This window comes from Antechinus flavipes, chromosome 1, assembly GCF_016432865.1.
Source record: "Antechinus flavipes isolate AdamAnt ecotype Samford, QLD, Australia chromosome 1, AdamAnt_v2, whole genome shotgun sequence".
NCBI lineage: Eukaryota > Metazoa > Chordata > Mammalia > Dasyuromorphia > Dasyuridae > Antechinus > Antechinus flavipes.
In genome coordinates, this window is record NC_067398.1 from 439,406,683 (window position 1) to 439,432,439 (window position 25,757).

Here is a 25,757-nt window from a genome sequence, read left to right on the forward strand (position 1 = left end):
TTTTTAAAAAATTATAGAAGTATGGGTCTATAAAGACTATCCATTAAAAGAAAGACTATCCTTATAGACCTATACGGATTTCTTTTAATGTTTAGGCTTGAGTACAATTATAAAATGTTTAACTTTTCCCACAAAACCTTCAGAGCTTAAATATCTACACACATACACACATGCACAACTTTTTAGGGATATTGCCAGTTTCAGAAATAATATCCCCAATTGTTGTACTATCTTTGTGAATATACAAATTCAGAATAGAAATAAAAGCTTTAGCTCCTTATTTATACTGAACAGTAGGTATTTATTCAGTTGTTTTGTCTGCTGGCTACTGTTATCATTTTAAATATTTTTTGATGGCATGATTTTTTAAAGCACTGTCATTTTATATGCCTTTGCAAATCTTTTTGTAGATTGGAGTCAGGGGAAACATGTATTGGAAGTCCACCTCTGACACTTTTTTTCCCCAATAGTATTTTATTTTTCCAAATACACATAAAAATAGTTTCCAACATTTATTTTTCTTAAGAGATTTTGTGTTCCAAATCTTTCTCTTACATCCCCCTTTACTGAGACAGTAAGCAATCTGATATAAACTAATATAGTCTTTTTAAACATATTTCCATATTTGTCATGTTATGTAAGAAAAATCATACCAAAAGGGAAAAAAAAAACATGAGAAAAAAAAAAAGCAAACCGAAAAAAGTGAAAAAACTATGCTTTGATCCACATTTTGATCCACATTTCCTTCTCTAGCTCATTTTGCAGATGAGAAAACTGGGGCAAAACAGGGTTAAGTGACTTGACAGGATCACACTACTTAATGTCGGGCCAGATTTCAACTCTGGAAAAATGAATCTTCTGATTACAGGCCCAGTATTCTATCTACTGTGCATCTTTGCTACTTTGCTGTCCCAGGAGCTATTAATTAATCTGCTGTATAAGATGATATAAACAGATCTTAGCAAGTTAGAAGACTGGCCAAATTAAGTAAGATATGATTTAATATGTAACGATTTCTACTTAAAGAAAAATCTACTTCAGAAGTACAAGATGAGGCCAATATAGCTGAACAGCTTTTTAAGAAAATCTCTTGGGGATTTAATTCCTTAGTATCTTTAACTCCTGTAACTTTTTTACTGCTTCAGCCAGACACAAGAACAGTCACATCCTTGACCTTACTATCACCTACCACTGTTCTTTCATGATCAAGAGTTCTAAAATTCCTTTATCTGAATCTATTAGATTGTTTGGAGGGGAATGTTGGGAGAATTCAGATGGGTCCTGGACATACAGTTTTTATTGACTTTTAATCATTACCCAAAGTACATGTTTGAAATCTTTTCTCTAATCATTTCCTAAACTCCATCAGAAAATCCCACCTCATTATTTATGGAGAGGCCATTGTACATTAGCGCCCTTGTTTATTCTCCATCTTAAAATCCTTTATTTCTATCTCTCATTTCTGATGAAATGATGACTTGCAATTAATCCCTCTCCTTATATCCACTATACATATCATCACTTCCCATCATTTTTCCAGGAGAATTCCTCCTCCACTCATTTCTCCCTCCTTCCCCAACACCAATCTTCAATCATCCATATCTGCTGGCTCATTACCAGTTTTCCTCTCTTAAAAAAACCCTGATTTGATTCACCATTTTGGGAAGTTGTATTTCTCCTTCATTTTTGAAACTCTTGGTAAAATGGCCATGTGCATTAATTGCTTCTACTTCCTTGTCTCCCATTAACTTAGCAAATCCATCAAATATGGCTTCTGACCTCATCACTCAACTGGACCCCCTCTCTAAAGTTATAGATGTTCTTAACTGTCACATCTGAAGACATCTTTTCTCTGTCCTTTTCTATTTTGGTCTTTTTGCAGTATTTGACATTGTGGGCTCCTATCCTGGATTTTTTCTACTTTCTTAATTTTTGGGAATCTTTGTCCTGTCTTCCTTATTCATCTGACTCTTAATGAATTGCCATTCATATCTTGTCCTATAGTGGGCATTTTATATCTATTAAATGAGAAGCTTATATAAAATAGCTTCTGGGATTCTTTCTAGTTGTTACCATTCTCCTGTTGAATTTGTCAATTGATTCCACTTTCATCTCTATACATATGATTCTCATATTTTTACATCAAGTCATAGTTTCACAAGTTCCAGTCCCAGGTCAACAAATGCTTATTGGTACATATTGAACTCTATGTCCAGTAGACATCTCAAACCTATCCTATCTAAAATAGAATTTTCTTTCTCCCCCAAACCTACTTCTTTTCCAAACTAACACATTTTTGTCCAAGATACTACTAACCTTCAGGGTTCATAATCGTCAAGTAATGTTCGACTCTTCATTCTTCTTCCTCCTCTCATATCCATTTAGCTGCTAAGTGTTCACAATATCTCTTGCCTTCATTCATATGATCTGGTACCACCCTAGTTTAGGCCCTCATTACCTCTTACCCAGCTTATTATAATTATCTTATAATTGATCTTCAAGTTTCTCCCCATTTTAATTCATATTGCACTTATCAAAGCAAGATTCCTATAGTATTGATCTATGTTACAATCTTATGCAATAAACTCCAATGATTCTCTAAAGAACTTAATCTGGCTTCAAACCTATCTTTCTGGCTACCTTATGTTACTTCACACAATCCAGCCAAATTGGCCTTTTTTCTCACCCAAAACATTTCATCTCCATTGTACTTTTGCACAGGCTGTCCCCCATAACTAAAACTTTCATAACTTCTTTTCACAAATTCTATTTTTCTCTTTTTTTTTAAAAATATATATTTTATTTTATTTTATAATAACTTTATATTGACAGAATCCATGCCAGGGTAATTTTTTACAACATTATCCCTTGCACTCGCTTCTGTTCCGATTTTTCCCCTCCTTCCCTTCACCCTCTCCCCTAGATGGCAAGCAGTCCTATATATGTTAGATATGTTGCAGTATATCCTAGATACAGTATATGTTTGCAGAACCCAACAGTTCTCTTGTTGCGCAGGGAGAATTGGATTCAGAAGGTAAAAATAACCCGGGAAGAAAAACAAAAATGCAAATAGTTCACATTTGTTTCCCAGTGTTCTTTCTTTGGGTGTAGCTGCTTCTGTCCATCATTTATCAATTGAAACTGTTAGGTCTCTTTGTCAAAGAAATCACTTCCATCAGAATACATCCTCGTACAATATCGTCGTTGAAGTGTATAATGATCTCCTGCTTCTGCTCATTTCACTTAGCATCAGTTCATGTAAGTCTTTCCAAGCTTTTCTGTATTCATCCTGCTGGTCATTTCTTACAGAACAATAATATTCCATAACATTCATATACCACAATTTACCCAGCCATTCTCCAATTGATGGGCATCCATTCAATTTCCATTTTCTAGCCACTACAAACAGGGCTGCCACAAACATTTTGGCACATACAGGTCCCTTTCCCTTCTTTAGTATCTCTTTGGGGTATAAGCCCAGTAGTAGCACTGCTGGATCAAAGGGTATGCACAGTTTGATAACTTTTTGGGCATAATTCCAGATTGCTCTCCAGAATGGTTGGATTCGTTCACAACTCCACCAACAATGCATCAGTGTCCCAGTTTTCCCATATCCCCTCCAACATTAAACATTATTTTTTCCTGTCATCTTAGCCAATCTGACAGGTATGTAGTGGTATCTCAGAGTTGTCTTAATTTGCATTTCTCTGATCAGTAGTGATTTGGAACACTTAAATATGAGTGGTAATAGTTTCACAAATTCTATTTTTCTCAAAACTAAATTCAAACACCAACTCATCTGGAGCCTTTTTGTGAGTCTTTGCCACTCACCCTAACCCCTCAATTGTAGTATATGTCTTGCATATATTTTATATGAAGCTAATTACATACGTAGCAGCTAGGTGCACTAGTAGACAAGAGGGCCAGACATAGAGTCAGAAAGAATTGAGTTCAAATTTGACCTCTTAATGTTTTACTTTGGGTAAGTCATTTAATCCTATTTTTCTCAGTTTCCTAATTTGTAAAATGAGCTGAAGAAGGAAATGGCAAATTACTCCCATATCACTACCAAGAAAACCTCCAAGGTGTCATTGCATTTCTCTATAGAATCTAATATGAATAGACTGTCTCATTAATGTCTTTCTATCCCTTGCACTTAACTGTAAAAAAGTATCTGATCAATAGAGATCCTTTAATAAATGTTAGGTGGATGATTGACTTATTTCAAGCTCAGTGAATCAATTGTGAATCAGTGGTATCTCCCAGACCTAAAATGACCTTGGATTACTCTAGAAAAAATATGGAATCTAGGATTAGGGCGGTGATTGATAGTCCTATTTTCCTGGGATGAACTAGAAGCAACGAGTAGAAGTTGGAGAGAGGGATATTTAGGCTGGCTATAAGAAGAAATTACAAATATCAAAAGTGAAATATTATAATTTCAGGGAAATGCAGATTTTTTTCCAATGGAAGCCTTCAAATGAAGGTAAGACGACTACTTGTCAGAAATTGCTTGTTGAATTTTATAGATGAAACTTTTTATTAAAGGCGTCTGAAGTCTCTTCCAAAGTCAGGATTCTTTGATATTGAATAGGATTATTATAAGGTTCAAATGGTAATACATGTAAAGAGTGACTAGGAAGTATGCCAAGAAGATCTGGTTTCACATCTTGCCTAATTATAAGATTTTGAGTAAGACCCTTTGTTTTTGAGCTTTGGTTTTGGGGTTTTTTTTAATGCAAAATTGGGTTAATCTTTATAGCAGCCTACTTCATAAGGCTTTTGTGAAGTTCAAATTAAATATGAAGTTTTTCATAAACTTCTAAATCTTATGTTAGTTATTAGCATTATTAAGTCTAAGTAAGTCTTTACAGTTAACAAATGAAAATCTCTTTAGTAAGTAACCAGAGAGCACTTCAAATTATTAACTAAAGGGAAGGTTTATAGTAATTTTTATAAAGGGCTTCCCATAATTATATGTTGCATAAATATTTTTAACTCCAATTCTTACCAAATTTCTTAGCAATTGTATGACATTTTTAGAGTTCTCTAATCTAGTTAAATAAAGGCCTATTTATTTCACTTATCTATATTAAATTACTAATAGCCTAGTTTTGCTTCTCTTAGTTATCCCTTCCACATCACTGAGGTTAGGAACATAGTACTCTCCATGATCTGGAATATTTGTACAACATATTTTGCCCTTCCCTTTGAACTGAAAAATCTAGGTTTTCTTTTCTTTTTCTTTTGCGGGGTTAAAGATTTTTCTGTGTCATTTGCAGCTTTTGCAAAACTCCCCCCAAATTCCTATTTAATTTCTTATGACATATTGAAACCACAATGGGGAAAGTCATGACATGAAAGGGATAATTAGTAAAAGTTAATCTTTTTAATTGATTAAAATACCTGATTATATTAAAATCATCTTAAATAGGCTGTTTGTTGCTTGTATTTCCATTGTGAAACTAGAGAGTAAACTGGCTATTTGTTAGATTTTTAAATTCCCTTTCCTATTTCCTCTTTTTTTTTGTCACTTTTATTCATATTTTGCAACTTATACTAATAGGGTCTACAAATTTAGAGCAAAGGGTAGAAATGTTTTAAATTTGTTTACAAATCATGGTTAACATTTGAAAACAATTTCAATAAAGCTAGAAAAATAGGATTTTTTAAAAAGTGGAATTTGTGGAGGAAGCTTTTGAGGCAAGGAGGTTAGATTTAGTGGTCCCGGTTTACCTTTCCTTATATGAGAATAATCACAGACTTAGAAGTAAACTGGTATTATTGTTTAGGAAACTGCTAGTAAACACATTGATAACATCTGGCACAAGGCTATATAGCCTGTTTTGCATTATTTCACATGTGGCTATCTAGGTAATGGCAGTTATTGGATAACTAAGGGGCAAAACCTAGTTACCTTCATGTTGGAATCCTAGTGTTAACTCAACTTGAAACAAGGTGATAACTCAAGGGAGATGTTAGAATCCTAGTGTTAACACAATGGAATTGATACAATGCTTGTGTTCACACCTTTAGAGAGCTCATATAAGCAAGAAGTATTTAAGTACTCATTGGAGTTCACAAGTTTGGGAGATTTCAGGGTTTAGTATGAGATATCCGAATTCACACGTCCCTTGAAGCTCTTAAGGCCAGAGAGCACTCTGGGAGGAAACCCATAATTCCACTCTTTCAAAGGAGATCATATATAAGAAGCAGATAGAGGCTCAGTCAAGTTAGTTCAGTTGAAAAGATTCAGAGGGGAGGAGCGTCAGTTGGAAGATTGCCGCGAGTCAGAGTTGAGGCCGAGGCAGAAGCAAAGGGCTAGCAACAAGAGCTCTAGGAACCAAGCAGAAAGACAGGCCACTAAGAAAAACTAACTGGGCTATTTTGGAAGGAGAAAATAAACGTTTGAACTTTTATCACCTGGCTGCATTTGGGTGATTATTACTTTAAACTGAAACTAAGGCTGCCTCCAGAAAATCTCCTCGAGAAACCTGTTCCCAGAGAGAACGATCATATTTTAAAGAAGAACAAGAACTCCACACCTTCAGGTCAACTTGTCTGGCCATTTTGATAAATGTTCACTTTGAGGAAACAAAAATCTCAGAGGCAAAGAGCAGAGACTGAGTGATCAGACACCCCAGTTAAATTAGCCAATTTTGTTCAGGCCCTGCCCTCAAGGTGCTTATAAGCCTAATACAAAGAATGACATTTATAAGACAGAATGTGATAAAGGTAAAGGTGGGGGTCCAGACAAAATCTGTAAATATGAGGCATAAGAGTACATTTTCAGCTGATTAATCAGACAAGATTTAATGGCACCTGTTAGATCTTGAAAACAAGTATTTTAGCCCTTCACAACCTGGTTACTTCCTTTCCAATCTCCTTATACTTCTTACATTCCCACACATCTGCTAATCCACCTATACTGCCCTACTTGCATCAACTTTAGAGATTGAATATAATATGTAAGAGCATTTGCACTGGCTTTCCTCTAGCCTACAACTTTTTTACTTGTCTCCTAGCTTCTTTAGCTTCCTTCAAGACCTAGCTCAAACATCCATGCTCTACTGGAAACCTTTCATTTCCTCTCCTCTGGTCCTTATTTGGGGGAACTTCCATTTATCTTGTATGTACATTATTTGTATTAGAATATTATGTCCTTATATTCTCAGAGTTTAGCACAATTCTAGAACATGACTTAATTTAGTAAATGCTGAACTGACCTCAAAAGTTGCGAGGATTGACACACAGGAAGAAAGAGGACAATCTGTTAGATTCTGAGAGAAAGCCAATTCCTTATATGAGAATACCCTTCCTTATATGAGAAGCAACAAATGAGGTAGCGCCATAGAGAAATTTTTGAGGGAAATGTCACAGGTAGACTCACATCAGGAAAATCACTAGAAGAATCTTCCTTCCTCTTAGCACCAGTGCCTGCTAGATACTGCAGAGAAAGAAATGGGAAAGAGTAAGGAAGGAGCAGCAGCACTGGGGATTAAATGCTACAAAAAATCCCCAGATTGAGCTGGAGAAAGTTCTGAGGGTTGCTGGCACATTAGGGTGGATCTGGACATTCCCAGCACAACATCCCATACATATTCTTACATGTAATAGCCCTTTAAAGTTTGTAAAGCCCATTGTTTACAAAAACCCTGAAAAGTAGACAGAGCAAATATGATTTCCTTCATTTTACAGATAAAACAAACTAAAGTCAAGTGCTCATGGTCACAGAGCTCATGTGTGTCTGAATACCATAACCAGTTCAGACTTCCTGTCTCCAGGGACAGAGAGAGTAAGGGGTTTGGAGAAATGGAGCCCAAGAGACTATTTATAAAAAGGGATACCCCAGGTTTTTGTTTTTGTGTGTGTAGTGTTGGGCTTTTTTGGTTTGTTTTTGTTTTTTCAACAGAAGCTGTACAATCGCTTTTGAGCCATTCTAGGTGGTACTGTCACTGACAAGAAGGGGATTCAATTGAGGAGAGGTCTTTGCCATAAGTAGCAAGTCCTGATAAAGTGTAAAAATAAACTTAATTCCCATGATTCTATAGTGGCAAAGTCGCTGGATCCGTTGTGTGCCTGTGAACAAAGTCACTTCATTGCTCCGTGCCTCCCTTTCCTCCTTCGTAAAAGGAGGATTGGTTTTGGACACTTTTCAGTCGCTTCCACCTAAGTAATTTTACGAGCTTCCCAAAGCCGTGACCTCCATCAAATAACGTTTACTGGCTCTGGCCTCTTTTCGCTTCCCAAAGAATCTTTCCTTCAATCAGGGACATTTGAACCAAGCAGCCCCAGAAGGTAACATTGGCACTACCAGATAAATCACTCCGTAATCCTGGCCACCAATACAATGGAGACCGGATATGACGTTTACACTTCTATTTCCGTGACCTCTCTAGCTTTCACCACTCCACTCGGCTCAGTAGTACGGAATAGCGGCTCCACTTTCAGAATCTTTATCAAGAGCCCGGAAGTACGTCACAGTTCAGAGGTCACTAGGAACTGTCATGGCTGCGCTGTGGTGGAGCCGTGCGGTGATTGCCCAGGGCCGATTCTTGCAGCTTCATCTCTCAACCCGTCGATGTCACAATGTCGGTACCAGCACGGAGACTGAGAGCGGAAATTCTTCTCCAAAGGAGCCGGGAAAACGGCTGGGCGGCTTTGCGAGTGCTTTGGAACGCCACTCGAAGTTACAGGAGGAGGCGGAGCCCCAGCCGGTGAGCGGTAGCCGTCTGGCCAATCCCCAGAACAGGGGCTTGGTGACGCATGCGAGTTGCGCACTAGGCAGATCTATGGTTAGAGGGCGGAACGGAGAGATCCTGGGGGCGGGGTTGAAGTTTCTTGAAGCCCACGTGCTCATGTTTGGAAGCAGAGCTGGTGCTGATAACTGATGCGGAGAGGGTGCAAAAACGTTCAGTTTCGGAAAGAAGAGGGAGCTCCAAAGCCAACAAACAAATAAAAACTGTACAAAGGCATTTCCTCTTTTCTTTGTAGCTAGGTGGTATAGTAAATAGAGTGCTGGACTTGGGGCTGAAGTCAGGAAGACCTTAGTTAGAATCTTGCCTGACACCCGTCCTCTTATCCCTCAACGGGTCACTTATCCTTTATCCCAGGCTCGGTTTTCTTAACAGTAAAGGGGGTATAAAATGATAGCGTTGCCTTCATAAGGTTATTATGGGCATCAGATGAAAACATACCTGCAAAACTTTTGCTTTTTTTTTTTTTTTTTTTTTTTGCGCTGAGGCAACTGGGGTTTACTGACTTGCCCAGGGTCACACAGCTAGGAAGTGTTGAGTGTCTGAGGTCAAATTCGAACTCTGGCCCTCCTGACGTAAGGGCTGGTGCTCTATCCACTGCACCATCTAGCTGCCCAAGGCTGTGTCGTTTTTTAAAGCGCTATATAATTGTAAGCTCTTCTCATTGTGCTTTTCCTTTCCTCCACAAATCCCAGACAAAAATACAATACGAGCTGTATTTAGGTTTCAGAAAAGATTCTTCACATCCGGAAAATGATATTTAAATCCCGAGTCTTATTGTTGAATGAAAGAAAATAGGGATACTTCTTGTAGTTTTAATTACAGTGATACATAGTGGTTAGACAACTGGTTATGAAATCGGGAAAACAGCATAATTCTGCTCAGCTAATAAACGAGTAATTCTTGGGCAAGTCTTAGATTCAGTTCCCTCATCTATAAAATGTTGATAATTCCAGTTCTTGTGAAGATCAAATAAGATAGGTAAAGTGCTTCGCAGAAACTAGCTTATCTTTATAAATGTTGAGAAATCTAGTCCCTGAGAGATTAATCTTTGAAGATCCAGTATTTTTCCCAAGTCTAAATTTACAAGTGGTTCAGTTTTTGCGTTTATATTTGACAGTAGAGACAGAGGTTGTTTTTAAGATAACTTGGCAGACTAAACATACACATTGAATTTGCTAGCTCCATAGCTGCATTCCATGGACAATACTTGGGACAACTATGTTTTATTAAATGTAGAGAAGGCCAAATGTTCCTATATATTAATTACAACATTTAGGGGAAATGACAGGTAGAGAGAAGAAGGCTCTGTTCCTAGATTAATCGTGAGAACATTGAATAGGAATTTTGATGACCATAGTTTTTGTCTGGCTATGTCACTGATTTGCTTTGTGAACCTAGAAAAATTATTTTCCACCTTAAGGACCTTAATTTCCATATCTGTGTTAGAAATGCACTCATGACATTGAAAATCAGATATGGAGGAAAACTAAAGAAGAATCTTAAGAAACCATCTTAACATTTCTGGCTAGAGGCAGACTCCATTCCTCAAGGTGAGAGCAGCTTTATAGTTTTGGCTGGGTTCAACTCCTCCTCTTCAGAGAAAGGATTAGTCTTCCTTAGGAGTTACAGTCTTTCTGATGTCCCACCATGTTTCCTCCTAAATAAGTATATGCATATTTCCTCTTGGTCATCATATATCCCATGTTTAAAAAATGGTGGAAAACTCCTAAGGGTGTGTTGCTTAATATTCAATTAGCCTGTTAAGCAGGGGCAATAGTCAAGTCATTAATCAGAACTAGTTTGGGCTGGATAGGCTATTATCTTTATGGTTTTATCAAAACCATAAGACTCTTTCTGATTGGTTGAATCCACCTTTGCTAGCTCTCCTATTCCTTGTTTACTCAAAGCTTCTATTGATCACTTAATTGTTCTGTGGAATTTTAACCTTCCTTAATCTGAAAACCTCTGGTCAGTGATACCCTCTATCCCACACTACCCTGAACTTTGCAACAATTTGTGGCAATTTAGCATTTCTCACATCTATTAATTGAGGTTTGACGCTGATTCTCTATATTTTCCTTCCAGCTTAACATTTTTATTTCAAAAAAGGACCATGCATGTATTCCAAGCACCTATCTAGGTGGAAGAAAGGTGAATGGAATTGGAATATCAGGATCACAAACTGAGAGGTGAAAAAGATCACTGAGGTTATAGGGTACAATTCTCATAGGTGCAACCCCCTTTTATAGAAGAGAAAGCTAAGGCTTAGTGAAGTTAAGTAGCCAACTTCTTTGTAGTCACACAAGTAGAGTTATGAAATGGATTATTTGAACCATGGTATTCCTGACTCTCAAGTCCAACATAGTATCTGGTATTCTCTTCTAGAAAACTGAACTAGTAGAGTCTCAGAGCCAAAAAAATCTTGGTTACCTGGTGATAAATTTTAATGGGGTATACTGGCTTATTATTTTGGGAGTATCTTGGAAGAAAGGCTTCCCTCAGCCATTTATGATCCACCTGGGATGTCCTCTTTCCTATCTTTCTTAAAGCCACTTTCATTAAAATATGTTTCAGTTTGTCTGAGTTTTCCATTAATTTTATCAGATTCTTGACAAATATTCTTCATAATCTGTCTGCACTATAATCATATCCATGTTCCCAAAATGGGGCAGTATTCTTTTCAAAAAGATTCCTGCCTTTGCAAGCACTAGTGCTTAGCATAGGGTCTGGCACATAGAGGCACTTAAATGTATATTGATTGATTGACTGTAGAGTTAAGAAAGATAGTTGCATTTTTTACTTGTGCATTGGAAATAACAAATTGATTTTCAAATAATATTTCCCCTAGAGCCAATGTACATCCTAGATTAATGCACAGGGCAATGTGGTGTAATCACCTAGTTTCTTAAATTGTACTTCATGACCCCTTTTGGAACTGAATGTGGAGGGTCATAAAATTATGATTTATTATCAGTAAATGTTTGATTTATATACCTGTTTCATATGTCTGGGGCTATATAAAAATTTGTTGAGTAAAAAGGGGTCATGAGTGGAAAAAGTTAGAGATATGCTGTAGAGAACCATCCTGGAAGCCTGAATTTAAAATCTTTCTCTGATTCATACTGGCTCTGTGACCCCGAGTTTGCCACTTAATTGCTATGTGCTCTAGGTATCTTTCTAACATAAGTTGCAAAGAAGGTATTGATCTGCAGTGATAAAGTGGGATTCCTCCCCAGAGCATTCCCTGAATGCAATCACAGGTTTACTACTTGTCCCTCTCCAGGCTGACTCATAGATATGTCTGCTAAAATATAGTTAAGTCCTGCATCAGTGTTCACACTAGGGAAGTAGTAAAACTCTGAAGTTTTGATATTGAAAAGTTGATTTCTCTCAATTTTAAATTTCATAGCTTTTAATTTTGTTTCTGGCTTCATTCAGCCAGGGATATAATGAGTAGTTTTGTTACATGTTAAAACATATAAAACTTTATTAAAATCATGGTTTTTTTTTTTTTTTTTTTTTTTTAATTAAGCTTTAGAATTCCTGGAAAAAAAGTCTTTGGAGTGATTTGTAGAAAATGTTTTCTTACTGATGATGCAGAACTACAGAATTGTTTTGATTTGTATTTTTCTTGTTGATTTGGGACTTTCTCCCTTTCCCCTATCTCTTCCCCTCCTCCTCCCTCCTTGCAAATAGTTGTTGATGAGAAGCCTTTCATCAGTTCCTATGCTCACTTAAATGTATTACTTAATGGCCAAATTGGTGGTGAGGAGTCTAATTTCAAAGAGAGATAAATCTGATAGAACAGACACATAGTATGTAAGTCACAGGATATGAACTGGAAGCCTTTTTAAATTTGCAGATATCTACAGCTTCTGCTGGCAAGTAGAGCCCAAGAAAGAATTTTGTGGGCAAATAGTAAAGATTTTTGACATTTCTAGATCACATCTCTGAACCTTTCCAACTCTAAATCTGTGATTAAATGGCACTGTATAGTTTATAAGACATCATACAGGCATTAATTATTGTATTTGTTTGCTTAGCCAATAATTAATTTTTGGAAAAAAAACAGAGTGAAAAGGAAAAGTACTGTAGGACTGGAGATGGACAAACATGGCTTGATTTTTCTAATTAAAGAATTTTTTTAAACATTTTTTTTTAAATAATGATTTTGTTTTTAATAATACAATCCCCCTTTTCCCAATCAAAAACATTGAACTCTCTCTTCTATCAAAGAATAGGGTTTTCCCCCACTTTTGAATACAGTTTGTTACAAGAGGAGCTGTGGGGCACAAGGTAATTACAAGGAATTATCCTCTGTTCCACTATTATATATAATATATTTATGTATATATGTATATGTGTGTGTGTATGTGTATGTAAATAAGAATTTCCTGTCTTCAACCTCCTTTGGGAGACATATACAGTAGTAGGATTATGGTGGCAAATTGTATGAATACTTTAGTAACTCATTTTTCCACAATTAAAAACTTTTCCAGAATGTTAGGATCAATTCACAGTCAACTAATTATTATTATGTACCTTGTATATACCATGGCCCTTCCAACATTAGTTTTTCTCGGTTTTTTTTTTTTAATCATTTGTCATTTTATTGTATGTGAGGCAGAACTACAGAATTGTTTTGATTTGCATTTTTCATGTTGTTGATTTGGAACTTTCACCACCCTCCCCCCCAATAGTTGTTGATGAGAAGCCTTTCCTGATTTTCCTAGTTGTTAGTGGTATCTATGGCCTTTTCTTCCAGTTATTATTATATGCAAATTCAAACATATACACACACACGTATGTATGTATATATATGTGTGTATAAATATATACACATATGTGTATAAATATATATGTATACATATGTATGTGCACACATGTATGCATATGTATATATAATTCCAAGGGAAATATTAAGAGTGGAATAGAAGTCCATACAATGTGTGACAATCTAATGAAGGCCTGTCATGAAGGCTTGTTGGAAATTACAGCAAACTTTGTCCAGAGAAGTTCGTCAGTATCGTATGTCAGTTTCGTGATGCCATCTTTGCCTGGGTTCTAGATAAAGGAGAGTGCTCTTGCTCTTTCCCAGTCAACAGTGGAGTAAAGCAAGGCTGTGAACTTGGCCTATGCCTTTTAGAATGATGGTTTTTGCAGTGTTGTTGTACACCTTCAGTGAGGTTGAAAATAACATTAAGGTCAGCTGTTGCCCTGATAGTATATTATTTGATTTGAAAAGGCTACAAGCCAAGAGTAAAGGGGAGGGAAGAGTTGGTGCGTGATTTTTAATTCTCAGATGATTGTACATTCAGTGCAAGCTGAGATTCAACAAAGTATGGATCAGTTCTCTTCTGCTGTGCTAATTTTAGTCTGACATTTAACACCAAGAAAACAAAGGTTCTTTACCAGGCAGCACCCCACTATCCATATATGAAACCATTGGTTATAGCAGATGAAGAAATTTTGAATGCTATGGAATAAGATGACTTACCTTGATAGTATACTATCCAGAGATGTCCGCATTGACAATGAGTTGGTATACACATTGCCAGAGTTAGCTCAGTGTTTAGGAGGCTCCAAAGGAAAGTTGGGAGAAAAGCGGTAGACTGCCCGCCAAACTGAAAAGTCTATAAGCCCTTGTACTGACCTCATTGCTGTATGTTTGTGAAACCTACACAGTAGACTAATATAATGCCAGGAACCCAAAATTGCTTCCACTTGAATTGTCCTAGGAAGATTCAGAAGATCACCTGGCAGGATAAGGTGGGCAATGAGAAACTTTCTCTTGCTAAATTGCTAAGCATTCAGACTTTGCTATAGAGAGAGAAACTCTGATGGGCTGGCCACAATTTTATGGAGAACTTACAGAAGGCAGGCGCTTACATAGATGTCAGAAGTGTTAGAAAGACATTCTCAAGGCCTCTCTGAAGAACTTTGGAATCGATTATGAGACATGGGAGACACTAGCACAGAACTATTCTATGTGGTATGCCCATATCAAAGAAGGTACAGTATTCTATGAGCGAAGTGGAATTGCAGTAGTCCAAAAGAAATGGAATATGTGCAGACTTAGAGAATCCACCCCAAAATGTTCATGTGGATTCTCTGTGCTTAGGCCTGTGGTAGAGCCTTCTAAAGACATATTGGTTTGCTCATCCACAGTCAGACACACTACCTTGACCCAGCATAATGATATCATTTTGATTCTTTTCAAGAACAGAGGACACCAATTAGATAGATAGATCTTTATACACACACACACACACACACACACACACACACACACACACACACTTTTATTTTTGTCCCTTGCAAAAATATCACCTTTTGTTTGAAGCTTTTTTTGATCTTCTGACTGGTAATGCCTTTCTTCTGAAATTAACCTGGATGTACTTGATCAATATTTTTTTTTCTTTACTTTAGTAATATGCACATTTCCCTGATAGAAAGAAAACTGCTTGTGGGCTTAGACTTTGATTGTTGTCTTTGAATCTGCAATGCTCATATAAAATAGGCCTTTAAATGCTTATTTGATTGCTTAGTATATGCTTATTGGATTGGATTGTAGTTTATCTTTTGAAAACTGCTTTTTCATCTTTGACTTCATATTCATTAGGGAATGACAGTTCTAGATTTGTGTCAGTTCCTTATAGAAATATTAGGCTTTTATATGAAATATTTTTTGCAAAGTTTTTCCCCATTAAAATTTCTCTTAGTCTAGTTGTATTGTTTGTGTAAGAGTTTTCAAATTTTGTAAGTTTGAAGCTTTGTTATCATGTCTTTTGTTATTGCCTCTATCCCTTGTTTGTTATCTTTATTTTATAATTATCTTTTTTTCCTTTGGTAAGGAAGTGATTTTGAAATAGTTCCCTTGTTGGAGGATGAAAGAACCTTTACTCCAAAAAGTGTATGATTTTCTCTTCTATATATGAAGACTAACCTAATTGGGGCAGGGAAAAAGGGATGTTCACAAGAATACTAGAGAAATGTGTCAGCTCTTACTAGTATAGCTAATATAATATAGGTATGCAGATTCATGCTTTGTTTTGGTTTTTGTTTGTTAGTGAGCATTGTCAGCTCATTTACATTGATAGAGGAAAGCTAGCCATTGAAGTTAAAGCAATCCTAAATAGCAAATGTATCCTTACTCATAGAAAGGAGGATAGAGGATTAAAAAGCAGACCTTGTGGAATACTTTGAAGTACTTGTAACTTTCATGATCATTTATCTTAAGCAGTAGAAATAGGCTGTATTACGTTGCTACATTAAGGGGAAAGGCTCACAGATTGTCCTTTGTCCTTCTCCAAGAGGACTATGACATCAGAAGGTGATGGCTTGACTCAAGTGAATTGTATTGAAGTAAGAGATGGCTCAGCAAAGTCACCAACTCACTCTCCCCTCCAGAGTCATCCAGATCTAGTGGCATTTTGGCCATTAGGACAATTGGAAATACAGTCTTTTGAAGTTAAGGTTATTCCCATCTCAGTTTTAATTGAGGCAACACCCATTCAGTGATTAAGACTAGGTAAGAAATAAGACACAAAATGGTGTCTTTTACTTAGTTTTTAAAAAGTTCAATCTGGGAGGGGAAACAAAAACCGTTAATATTTACCCTCGTTCTAAACCATCCGGACCCAGTGACCAGGTGGACTGAGACCTATTGCTTACCAATCTTTGAGAGGTGGGGAAAAGACCCAATTGTTGAATAAAAATGTGCTGTGGCCAGTAGCTTTGTATCACCACAAGGTGGAGATAGCTGAGTGAAGAAATAAATCTATTTAACAATTTTTTCTTTCTTCCAGTAGAGGGTACCATGTCTCTTTTCAGTATATTAAAAGTGGGTTATTTGGGGAGTAATTATGAAACTATACCACTAATATTTCATTATTATAAAACCATGAATAATATCTTACTATTTTAATTTTCCTTTATGTTTATGTTTATGTTTACATCTAGAATATGAGAGCTATTTATATATTAGTATTCATTCCTAATATATTAAAAATTGGTCAATATTCCAAAAAATTCATGATGAAAAATGTTTTCTACTTCCAGAAAAAGGACTGATATTATCTGAATGCAGATAAAAGGATACTTTTAAAAAAGTTTTTCTTTTGTAACATGACTAACATAGAAATACTTTTCCATGATTGTTCATATATAATCTGTATCAAATTGCTTGTCTTCTCAAGAAGGGGGGAGAACAGAAACGATGTGGGAATTTGGACCTCAATAATTTTTTTTAAACAGGCCAGATAATTGTGTTTATGTGTAATTGGAAAAAAACAAAATAAAAATTTAACAATTCTTTTAACAATTGTAAAAAGATTTATTATTCAAACATTCCCACTATTTTCACCTCAGGGAAAGTGATTAAAAAGAGCAGCAGAAATTAATAATAATATCCTATCTACATATTTCATCCTCACATTTCTTTTGATTATTCTTTTTTTTCACCTCCGAAGCAATTGGGGTTAAGTGACTTGCCCAGGGTCACTCATCTAGGAAGTGTTAAATATCTGATTTGAACTTGGGTCCTCCTAACTTCAGGGCTGGTGCTCTAATTGTGCCACCTAGCTGCCCCTTGATTATTCTTTAAAGTCTGATCTTGGAGCCTTAAATTTTTTTTTTTTTATTAAAGCTTTTTAATTTTTAAAAGATATACATGGATAATTTTTCAACATTAACCCTTGGAAAACCCTGTGTATGTTAAACAGGGTAAAATATATATGTTAAATCCAATATATGTATTCCTATTTATACAATTATCAGGCTGCACAAGAAAAATCAAATCAGAAAGGAAAAAAAATGAAAGAAAATAAAAGGCAAGCAAACAACAACAAAAAGAATGAAAATGCTATGTTGTAATCCACATTCGGTTCCTACACTTCTCTCTGGGTGCAGATGATTCTCTACATCACAAAATCATTGGAACTGATCTGAATCATCTCACTGTTGAAAAGAGCCAAGTCCATCAGACTTGATCATTGTATAATCTTGTGCCATGTGCTCTGGCTCATTTCTGGTTCTGCTCATTTCACTTAGCATCAGTTTATTCAAGTCTCTTGATCTTGGAACTTTTTAAAGTCTACTCTGATCTCTAGACAATGGTAATATCTAGAATGGTGATGATACCAAATAAGTGTTTCTGTCTAAAAAAAGGGAAGGAGGGAAGGAATGAATAATATTTGAAATCATACCTCAGGGGTAGATTTTAATTCCATACCTTATGAGTTGGGAAATTTCTATTGATTCCTAGTGCCTGTAGTCTGTCATTTACTTACTATTAGCTACAAAAGTGAATCTAAGGCTTGGAAAATGAAATACTGTACTTAGAACCAAGAATTTGAATCTCTTTTTTTTACAAGCTGATGTGTTAATAAAATCATACAATAAATGGGGGAAAGAAGGTTGATATCACCACATTTTTCCTATAGCATTTCATGAGGCAAAGAGGAAAAGGAATTCTGCATCTTTTAAGTACCTCACACTCTGTTTCTTTTACATGAATCACACAAATCTGCCTATTTCTGGTGGTAATTTTAGGTTTTTAAAATCGTTTAAAATAAAATTATTTTTTTCCAAAAATACTCTGGGTTCTTTCTCTTATAAGTCATCTTTCTCCTGTAAAAAACTCCCTTAGACCTCTAGTCTCACATAAAGTGTTTAATATACAATTTAAATAATTACTTATTGCAAATGTAGATTAGAAAGTAAACCAGTAAATAGTGAAATAAAAATAATTCTGAAGAAATAGAAACATATCTGTTATGGGCCAGAACTCTGAACTTGAAACAAAGAATTTTTACAAGGTACTAAGTCAGTGGAATTGATGAAACAATGGTTATCTGTTTAGCATGTTTCAGTATGATTGATTTAATCTTACAACAAATAATGGTTTCCTAGTGATATAATAATTGGTTTATACTCAGCGTGGAGCATATAAGCAGGGACTGAGAGTTATAGAGGAGAAGCTTTCAGAGGGCAGAGAAGACAGTTGGGAGCTCAAGCTCTCGGAACCAAGGACAGACATACATTCAGTCTTCAGTCAGGCCACTGGTGGCAGGTTCTCCTCCTGCATTTCTCCAAAATAGTCTCCATTGAGACCAAGGCTGGTCTGAAAGGCTCCCCAGAAAGCTGCCCAGCCCCAGGAAGGACTGGACTATAAGAAAGCTAACTGGGCCCTGGAAAAGGAGACAAGACTTTGAAAGAGATAATAAAAGATTTAGACTTTAACCCCTGGCTGTTCTGGTGGTGATTACTGAACTGAAACAAAGGCTGCTCCCAGAGACCCCAAGAAAACCAAACTAGAGAACATTACACATATCTTTCAGTAATAGAAATTTATTCTCTATTTCATCTATTGAAGTCCTTAATGTTTATGTAATGAGATCCTAGATATCTTTCCAGTAAACAGTGAATTGCCTTTTTGGTCATCTGTAATTTTGATTTTTTAGAGATTTCAGTGTTTTATGATTAAAGCCATATAACATTACTACAAGAGTATCAATGCTAAATGGATCTGGGTATCAGAGAACTGCTTGTGATTTTTCATCATTTCCCAAATGCAATCCAATTCCTGTATAATTTGATGCTAAAGCAACTTTCTACCCACAGTACTACATATTTATGGATTGAATAACTCTGAACTGACTTTTCATTTTTATATTATTGTCTGGGGTATTGGCAGACTTCACTGATGTAGTTTTCCCTATTTGGATTGTTATGCCATTCTCATTTGAGTTGCTATGGATCTTCTTGGGGAAACCCTGTAGGATCATGGAATTTGTTGTGATTAGCACAGTTTAATCCTTAGACAGCAAACAGAGAACTTATCATGTATATATCATGGACTCTGAGTGGGATATCTTTTATTAACCATAATTGCAAATGTCATTGGCAACATTATTTCCTTATTTATGCCTACTTGATATTGACATCACTTATTATTCAACAAAATTAATCACTGTTGGTTAATCTTATATGATCCTAACATATGTTAGAGACATTTTATTGAGACAATATCTTCAAAACTACAATTTGTTGTAGAATCAGGTTTTTTTTTTTTTTTTTTTTTGGTAGTCCCCAAAGAACAAGCATAATATGATTTTATAATTTTGAAACTTCTCAGTCATTTGTTTAATTGTGAAGATGGGGTTATCATAGAAAGGTTTTTTTCCCCCAAGAACCAATTTCATCTTTGTAGTTTTTATAAAATGTACTCTGAATCTGTCAATCATTTTCATAAAGTTTTTTTTAGAGATGAAAAACTGTTGCTGAATTCTTTAATTGGTTCCATTATAACTTGCTTTGAAAATGTGAAATTTTTCCAATGCAGATGATATACCAGGAAAGTTTTTGTGTAAAACATGAATTTTGAATTTGTATCTGTATGATTTCTTCTGCAAGAAACAGTGAGAGAGCTTAGAAACCTATTTTATTTCATGATGTCATAAACTACAACCTTTTCTAAAGTATTTCCACAAGTAGACTTAGGTCTTTGTCAAGGTAAATAGCTTTTTAAATTTTATATCTTCTGGTGTAGTAGAAATTATGAGTGGATAAGAGCTGGTCAGAACCATTGGATTATCTCCAATTGCATTTCTTTTCACCACAGCTTCCTAGGCTGCTCCAAGTTACAACTTACTCATACAGCTTGGGGCAAAGGTCTGGGTTGGATCACTGTTTATCGTAATTTTTAATGTATTTCTTAACCATGTGATATATATAAAACTGTTAATGGTTTTTATTAGGTTCTTAATCTTTTTTAAAAAATGTGTCACTTAAAATCAATTTTTTTTAAATTAAATTTTAAATTTTAAAATGTGTTCCTCTAACCCCATTTTCTTCTGTAGGTTTTTTTTTTTTTTTAATAATTATAACTTTTTATTGACAGTACATATGCATGGATAATTTTTTTACAACATTATCCCTTGCACTCACTTCTGTTTCGATTTTTCCCTTACCTCTCTCCATCCCCACCCCTAGATGGCAGGCAGTCTTATACATGTTAAATATGTTATAGTAAATTCTAGATACAATATATGTATGCAGAACTGAACAGTTCTCTTGTTGCACAGGAAGAATTAAATTCAGAAGGTAAAAATAACCTGGGAAGAAAAACAAAAATGCAGTTTACACTCATTTCCCAGTATTCCTTCTCTGAGTATAGCTGATTCTGTCTATCATTGATCATTTGGAACTGAATTAGATCTTCTCTTTGTCGAAGATATCCACTTCCATCAGAATACATCCTCATACAGAATTGTTGTTGAAGTATATAATGATCTCCTGGTTCTGCTCATTTCACTCAGCAATGATTCATGTAAGTCTCTCCAGTCCTCTCTGTATTCATCCTGCTGATCATTTCTTACAGAACAATAATATTCCATAACATTCATATACCGCAATTTATCCAACCATTCTCCAATTGATGGGCATCCATTCATTTTTCAGTTTCTAGCCATTACAAAAAGGGCTGCCACAAACATTTTGGCACATACAGGTCCCTTTCCCTTTTTTAGTATTTCTTTGGAGTATAAGCCCAGTGGTAACACTGCTGGATCTAAGGGTGTGCACAGTTTGATAACTTTTGGGCATAATTCCAGATTGCTCTCCAGAATGGTTGGATTCGTTCACAACTCCACCAACAATGCATCAGTGTCCCAGTTTTCCCGCATCCTCTTCAACATTCATCATTAGTTTTTTCTGTCATCTTAGCCAATCTGACAGGTGTGTAGTGGTATCTCAGAGTTGGTTTAATTTGCATTTCTCTGATCAATAGTGATTTGGAACACTTTCATATGAGTGGAAATAGTTTCAATTTCATCATCTGAAAATTGTCTGTTCATATCCTTTGACCATTTATCAATTGGAGAATGGCTTGATTTCTTATAAATTAGAGTCAATTTTCTATATATTTTGGAAATGAGGCCTTTATCAGAACCTTTAACTGTAAAAATGTTTTCCCAGTTTGTTGCTCCCCTTCTAATCTTGTTTGCATTAGTTTTGTTTGTACAAAGGCTTTTTAATTTGATGTAATAAAATTTTTCTATTTTGTGATCAATAATGATGTTTAATTCTTCTTTGGTTACAAATTCCTTCCTCCTCCACAAGTCTGAGAGGTAAACTATCCTATGTTCATCTAATTTACTTATGAAATTATTCTTTATGCCTAAATCATGGACCCATTTTGATCTTTTCTTGGTATATGGTGTTAATTGTGGGTCCATGTTTAATTTCTGCCATACTAATTTCCAGTTGTCCCAACAGTTTTTGTCAAATAATGAATTCTTATCCCAAAAGTTGGGATCTTTAGGTTTGTCAAACACTAGATTGCTATAGTTATTGACTATTTTGTCTTATGAACCTAATCTGAACTAATCTATTTCTTAGCCAATATAAAATGGTTTTGGTGACTGCTGCTTTATAATATAGTTTTAGGTCAGGTACAGCTAGGCCACCTTTATTTGATTTTTTTTTTTCATTAATCCCCTTGAAATTCTCAACCTTTTGTTCTTCCATATGAATTTTGTTGTTATTTTTTCTAGGTCATTAAAATAGTTTCTTGGGAGTCTGATTGGTATAGCTCTAAATAAATAGATTAGTTTAGGGAGTGATTGTCATCTTTATTATATTTGCTCAACTTATCTAAGACCACTTAATATTTTTCCAATTATTTAAGTCTGACTTTATTTGTGTGGAAAGTATTTTGTAATTTTGCTCATATGATTCCTGACTTTCCTTTGGTAGATAGATTCCCAAATATTTTATGTTATTGACAGTTATTTTGAATGGAATTTCTCTTTGTATCTCTTGCTGTTGGATTTTGTTGGTGATGTATAAAAATACTGAGGATTTATGTGGACTTATTTTGTATCCTGCAACTTTGCTAAAGTTGTGAATTATTTCTAAAAGCTTTTTAGTAGAATCTCTGGGGTTCTCTAATTATACCATCATATCATCTGCAAAGAGTGATAGTTTGGTTTTCTCATTACCTACTCTAATTCCTTTAATCTCTTTCTCAACTCTTATTGCTAGCATTTCTAATACAATATTGAATAATAATGGTGATAATAGTTTCACTCCTGATCTTACTGGGAAAGGTTCTAGTTTATCCCCATTATGTATGATGCTTACTGACATTTAAATATATGCTTCTGACTATTTTAAGGAAAAGTCCATTTAATCCTATCCTCTCAAGTGTTTTTATTAGGAATGGGTGTTGTATTTTATCAAATGCTTTTTCTGCATCTATTAAGATGATCATATATTTTGTTAATTTGGTTATTGATATAGTCAGTATTGCTAATAGTTTTCATAATATTGAATCAGCCCTGCATTCCTGGTATAAATCCTACTTGGTCATAGTGTATTATCCTGGGGATGATTTTCTGTAATCTTTTTGCTAATATTTTATTTGAGATTTTAGCATCAATATTCATTAGGCAGATAGGTCTATAGTTTTCTTTCTCTGTTTTCAACCTATCTGGTTTAGGTATCAGTACCATGTCTGTGTCATAAAAGAAATTTGGTAGGACTCCTTCAATCCCTATTTTTTCAAATAGTTTATATAGCATTGGAGTTAATTGTTCTTTAAACGTTTGGTAGAATTTACATGTAAATCCATCTGGTCCTGGGGATTTTTTCTTAGGGAATGGGTTAATAGCTTGTTCTATTAATTTTTCTAAGATGGGACTGTTTAACCAATTTACTTCTTCCTCTGGTAATTTGGGCAAGCTATATTGTTGAAGGTATTCTTCCATTTCATTTAAGTTATTGAATTTATTGGTATGAAGCTGAGCAAAGTAATTCCCAATTATTGTTCTAATTTTCTCCCTTTTTATTTTTAAGACTAACAATTTGATTTTCCTCTTTCCTTTTTTTAGTCAGATTTACTAAGGGTTTGTCTATTTTGTTGGTTTTTTCATGGGACCAACTCTTAGTTTTATTAATTAATTCAATAGCTTTTTTATTTTCAATTTTATTAATCTCTCCTTTTATTTTTAGAATTTCAAGTTTAGTGTTTGACTGGGGGTTTTTAATTTGTTCCTTTTCTAGCATTTTTAATTACAAGCCCAATTCATTGACCTTCTCTTTCTCTATTTTATGCAAGTAGGCTTCTAGAGATATAAAATTTCCCCTTATTACTGCTTTGGCTGCATCCCACATATTTTGGTATGACATCTCATTATTGTCATTTTCTTGGGTGAAATTATTAATTATGTCTATGATTTGCTGTTTCACCCAATCATTCTTTAGTATGAGATTATTTAGTTTCCAATTATTTTTTTGATCTGTTTTCCTCTGGTTTTTTTATTGAATGTAATTTTCATTGCATCATGATCTGAAAAGGATGCATTTACTACTTTTTGCCTTACTGCATTTGAGTTTGAGGTTTTTATGTCCTAATATATAGTCAATTTTTGTATAGGTTCCATGAACTGTTGAGAAGAAAGTGTATTCCTTTCTCTCTCCATTTAGTTTTCTCCAAAGATTTATCATATCTAATTTTTCTAGTATACTATTTACCTCTTTGACTTCTTTCTTATTTTGTGGTTTGATTTATCTAATTCTGAGAATGCAAGGTTGAGATTTTCTATTGTCATAGTTTTGCTATCTATTTCTTATTGCAGTTCTCTTAATTTTACTTTTAAGAATTTAGATGCTACACCACTTGGTGCATATATGTTTAAGATTGATATTGCTTCATTATCTATGCTACCCTTTAGCAAGATATAGTGCCCTTCCTTATCTCTTTTAATTAGATCAATTTTTGCTTTTGCTTGATCTGAGATCAGGATGGCTACCCCTGCTTTTTTGACTTCACCTGAAGCATAGTAGATTTTGCTCCAACTTTTTACCTTTACTCTGTGTGTATTGCCCTGCTTCAGGTGTGTTTCCTGTAAACGACATATTGTAGGATTCTGGCTTTTAATCCAGTTTGCTATCCCCCACCCCTCTTTCCCCCCTTCCCCCCCCCCCCCCCCCCCAGTAAAGAGGGGGAGTTTACCCCATTCACATTTATGGTTAAAATGACCAATTATGTATTACTTGCCATCTTGTTAACCCCTGATTATGCTTTTCTCCTTTCTTTCCCCCTTACCCCCTTCTCAGTATTAAACTTGTGAACACCACTTGCTTCTCACAGCCCCTTCCTTTTTAGTATCCCTCCTCCCACCTTAGAGTTCCTACCCCTATCTTACCCCTTTTCCTCACAATTTCTGTATTCCCTTCCACTTAGCTTACTCCTTCCCTTTTCACTTTTCCCCTCCCACTTTTCAATGAGGTGGAAGGAGTTTCACCATAAATTGAATATATTTAATATTTTTCTCTTTTAGCCAATTCTGACGAGAATATGATAACACACTATGTTCATCCCTCTCCATTCTTTCTCTCAAATATAATAGGTTTCGTTTGCCTCTTCGTGAGATGTAATACTCCCACTTTACACTTTTTCTGGTACAATTTCCTTTCCACCTCTAGTTTCTGGAACAAATTATACATGTGTTCTTTATATATCTTTATATCAGTTCCCAAGATTTCTTTTTACCTTTTTAGGTATCTCTTGTTCTATATTTGGAGATCAAACTTTTTGTTTAGATCCGGTTTTTTCATCAGAAATAGATGAAATTCACCTATTTCATTGAATGTCTATCTTTTTCCCTAAAAAAAAAAATGCTCATTTTGGCTGGGTAAGTTATTTTTGGCTCCATACCAAGTTTTTTAGCTTTTCGAAATATCAGATTCTAGGCCCTTCGATTCTTTAATGTGGACACTGCTAAATCCTAGGTAATCCTTATTGTGGTTCCTCTATATTTGAATTGATTTTTTCTAGCAGCTTGTAATATTTTTTCTTTGGTTTAATAGTTCTGGAATTTATCCACTATATTTCTTGGAGTTTTGACTTTAGGGTCCCTTTCAGTAGGTGAGCAATGAATTCTTTCAATGACTATTTTACCCTTTTTTTCTATAACATCTGGGAAATTCTCT

The 25,757-nt window shown here is 35.2% G+C and overlaps 1 protein-coding gene across 2 annotated transcripts in view; it reads left to right on the forward strand.

Moving 5' to 3' along the window:
• Window positions 1-8,446: 8,446 nt before the first annotated feature.
• The window catches only part of MRPS28 (mitochondrial ribosomal protein S28), a 159,350-nt gene continuing 142,039 nt past the window's right edge, over window positions 8,447-25,757 (forward strand). The window contains exon 1 of one of the 2 annotated variants that reach the window (XM_051969995.1): window positions 8,447-8,717. In XM_051969995.1, coding sequence (XP_051825955.1) covers window positions 8,508-8,717 — 210 coding nt within the window. In that variant the 5' untranslated portion in view covers window positions 8,447-8,507. The remainder of the gene's footprint in view (window positions 8,718-25,757) is intronic. The other variant, XM_051969996.1, reaches the window with a different exon arrangement.